At 47.1% G+C, this 3,391-nt stretch overlaps 2 protein-coding genes across 2 annotated transcripts in view; one reads left to right on the top strand and one right to left on the bottom strand.

The window, feature by feature from the left end:
• mrpl20 (mitochondrial ribosomal protein L20) overlaps positions 1-1,628 on the bottom strand; it is a 3,122-nt gene extending 1,494 nt beyond the window's left edge. Inside the window, exons 1-3 of the mRNA XM_016444835.1 lie at positions 1,476-1,628; positions 276-386; positions 125-202 (exon numbers count right to left, since the gene is read on the bottom strand). Coding sequence (XP_016300321.1) covers positions 125-202; positions 276-386; positions 1,476-1,562 — 276 coding nt within the window. The 5' untranslated portion in view covers positions 1,563-1,628. The remainder of the gene's footprint in view (positions 1-124; positions 203-275; positions 387-1,475) is intronic.
• A 370-nt stretch (positions 1,629-1,998) lies between these two features.
• The window catches only part of sdhb (succinate dehydrogenase complex, subunit B, iron sulfur (Ip)), an 11,986-nt gene continuing 10,593 nt past the window's right edge, over positions 1,999-3,391 (top strand). Inside the window, exons 1-2 of the mRNA XM_016444867.1 lie at positions 1,999-2,107; positions 2,597-2,810. Of these exons, the coding sequence (XP_016300353.1) occupies positions 2,045-2,107; positions 2,597-2,810 (277 nt within the window). The 5' untranslated portion in view covers positions 1,999-2,044. The remainder of the gene's footprint in view (positions 2,108-2,596; positions 2,811-3,391) is intronic.

The following is a 3,391-nucleotide window of genomic DNA, read 5'->3' as shown; positions in this document are numbered from 1 at the left end:
CACACACACACTCTCTCTCTCACACACACACACTCTCTCTCTCACACACACACACACACTCACACACACACACACTCCCTCTCACACACACACAGTCGTGAGAGCTAGCTGTGAGGTCCCTCACCTTCAGCAGGTTGTGTATGAGTGCGGGGTACTTCATGTGCTGCTCTCTGCTGGCTGCTGCGATGCGCTGGATCCACAGCTGTGACACAGATGTGTGTTAGAGCTCAGAGCCAGTGACTGACAGGTGTGAGGTCACATGACCCGTGTCGTACCTGTCTCATGCTGTGTCGCTTGGCTTTCCGAGCTTTGCTGGCGTAGACGAACGCCCTGCGGACGGCGCGCACCGCCAGACTGTAGCAGCGGTTCTTCCTGCCGCGGAAATGCTGTGAACAACACACACCATAACCAGCAGTGATGAGGAAAGTTACTTTAAAACTAATGCGTTACAATGTTGCGTTACTCCCTAAAAAAACAACTAGTTATGTTACTTAGTTACTTTTTATGGAAAGTAATGCGTTACTTTTTAAATCTGGGCAGGGCTTGCTTGTTTGTTTTCAATATAAAAAGTTATTTTACAAATGTAAAGCCCTTTCACACCAGAAGTGAAGTGAATACGCCTCAGGCTGAAGGAAATGTAAATTCTCGTCTGTACAGTAGAGGGCGCCGCTCAAACTAATCACATGAAGAATATGACGCAGGAGAAGAACGTTCAACACTATTCAGCAATAACTAAAATAATACACAAATGTGTTATTTCTGCTTAGTATGGTTGAAGTGGATCATTGAAGGTCAGCAGCAAAGACACTGGTTAATAAAATGGTATTAAATAGAGTATATTTGTGTTATCTAACAATTATTGCAGGTTTGTATAATATTCTGAGTTTGCATTTGACTGTTTTTATTGATTGTGAGGAACGCTGAATGTGTTTTTGAGTAAACACATGTTGATATTTAGTCTAGAACTACAGTAAGATCATGTTCACACACAACACTCTGCACTTACTCCTGATTTCTGTCACCATGGCAACACCAGAACTATCACTCAACACATGGAGACAAAGTAACTCTGATAGTTCCTTCTGAATTCAAAAGTAATCCGTTACTTTACTAGTTACGTGAGAAAAGTAATCTGATTTTAGATTGTAATGTTCTGAAAAGTACAGCTAAAACCAGAGTAAGTAGCAGCTATGTTAAAATATTTTCATATCTTTAAAAAAATGTCATTAAATCTTGGGCACAATACATTATATACAGTCAGTTGTGGCCTATATGTGCATTTATCTTGTTTATTACTCCAGTTCTGCGTACTTTTATATTAGTAGTGCTAATAAAGTGTAACGTGTATGTTGCTGTTGCTCCGTGTTAGAGCTTAGCTCAGCTCCGCACCAGGCTAGCTTCCCAGCAGGAGTCAGACTAAGTCAACTAAAACAAGCCTGGCTTCAGTTATTTGGTAAACTAGATTCGAGTCTCACCCGCGCGCTCTTCAGAAGCTCCTGGACCTTCCAGTACCGGTCCGGTCCACGGTTCCGGATCCAGCGCGAGAGCGTGAGGAACACCATGATGACCGATCCGGTAAACCGTGACTTACTGCAGAGCAACGCCAAGACGCCGGCGACGTGACACCACATCCGGGTCATTCGAGCGCGTCAGCGTGACAAAATAAAAGTCCGACTTTTAAAAAAATTGTGTTATTATTATTAGTTATATACATAAATTATTATTATTATAATATAAATGCTATAAATTACAGAAATATAAAATAGGATGATATCATCACGAATTATGAATGAGACACCACTTTTTTCTAAACAATAAATAAAGGATTTTGATGAGGGAATTTACTGCGGTGAATATGCAATTCTGCAAGAAGTAGTGACAGTAATTCATATCTATCAAATCAACTATCCCTCACGGGCTGTGTTTTAAAACCTAGTGTGCTGCCTATCTAGTGCAGTCATTAACAGGCGAGCTGTTTTTGAGCCGCGTCCCGCGCGGTGCATTGTGGGCTGCTGGAGGAGCGCAGGGTCAGATTGACGCGAACATGGCCGCGGTGTGTTTCTCCTTGAGCCGCTGCTGCGCCGCCGGTCACCGAGCCTCGAGCACGGTGAGAAACATCACGACACGACTCCTCAGCGCTCGTCCAGACATATGTGTCTATATTTGATCGATATAGCGCTCGAGTTTGGCAGTTATACAGATTATTATAGCTGTGAGGTTTATGATGTGGTTATGAAATCACAAGCTGCTGTTTCATATTATTCAGTGATGTTTTAAACACTAACACAACATATGATGTGGCATATTTAATGTTTTAGCTATTAAATGCAATATTTCATTAGTGTGTGTGGATCACGTGACACATCGTAGTTAATGCGCATGTTTTCTTACTGGAGAAGAAATGTATCCGACTTAGTTGAGCACATTCGGTTTTTAATGCGCCTTTTTAGAATTTATGCGCATCTTGGCATTTCCTTCCAGTGTTTTTTTTAATGCCATAACCCAAAATGCGCATAAAAACCTAGCTGGTGATGTAATCAGGGTGTAGTTCCGTCTGTGAGCACTAGAGGTCAGCGTCTGTGTTCTGATTGGTCAGGCGGTGCGGTTCGCGCAGACGGCGTCCGCGGTTCAGCCCAGAATCAAGAGCTTCCAGATCTACCGCTGGGACCCGGACCGCGCCGGAGACAAGCCTCGCATGCAGACGTACGAGATCGACCTGAACACCTGCGGGCCGATGGTTCTGGACGCGCTCATCAAGATCAAGAACGAGATGGACGGGACGCTGACCTTCAGACGCTCCTGCAGAGAGGGTGAGATTAAAACCTGCTTCTGTGTGAGCCGGTTCTGCCGTGGTGTCGGTTCTGAACCGGTTCTGCCGTGGTGTCGGTTCTGAGCCGGTTCTGCCGTGGTGTCGGGTCTGAACCGGTTCTGCCGTGGTGTCGGTTCTGAGCCGGTTCTGCCGTGGTGTCGGGTCTGAACCGGTTCTGCCGTGGTGTCGGTTCTGAGCCGGTTCTGCCGTGGTGTCGGGTCTGAACCGGTTCTGCCGTGGTGTCGGTTCTGAGCCGGTTCTGCCGTGGTGTCGGGTCTGAACCGGTTCTGCCGTGGTGTCGGTTCTGAGCCGGTTCTGCCGTGGTGTCGGGTCTGAGCCGGTTCTGCCGTGGTGTCGGTTCTGAGCCGGTTCTGCCGTGGTGTCGGGTCTGAACCGGTTCTGCCGTGGTGTCGGTTCTGAGCCGGTTCTGCCGTGGTGTCGGGTCTGAACCGGTTCTGCCGTGGTGTCGGTTCTGAGCCGGTTCTGCCGTGGTGTCGGGTCTGAACCGGTTCTGCCGTGGTGTCGGTTCTGAGCCGGTTCTGCCGTGGTGTCGGGTCTGAACCGGTTCTGCCGTGGGGTCGG

Source organism: Sinocyclocheilus anshuiensis, unplaced genomic scaffold, assembly GCF_001515605.1.
Source record: "Sinocyclocheilus anshuiensis isolate Anshui unplaced genomic scaffold, SAMN03320099.WGS_v1.1 scaffold2493, whole genome shotgun sequence".
Classification (NCBI taxonomy): Eukaryota; Metazoa; Chordata; class Actinopteri; order Cypriniformes; family Cyprinidae; genus Sinocyclocheilus; species Sinocyclocheilus anshuiensis.
Note: the sequence above shows the minus strand (reverse complement) of the source record. Positions and strands in the feature narration are given on the sequence as shown.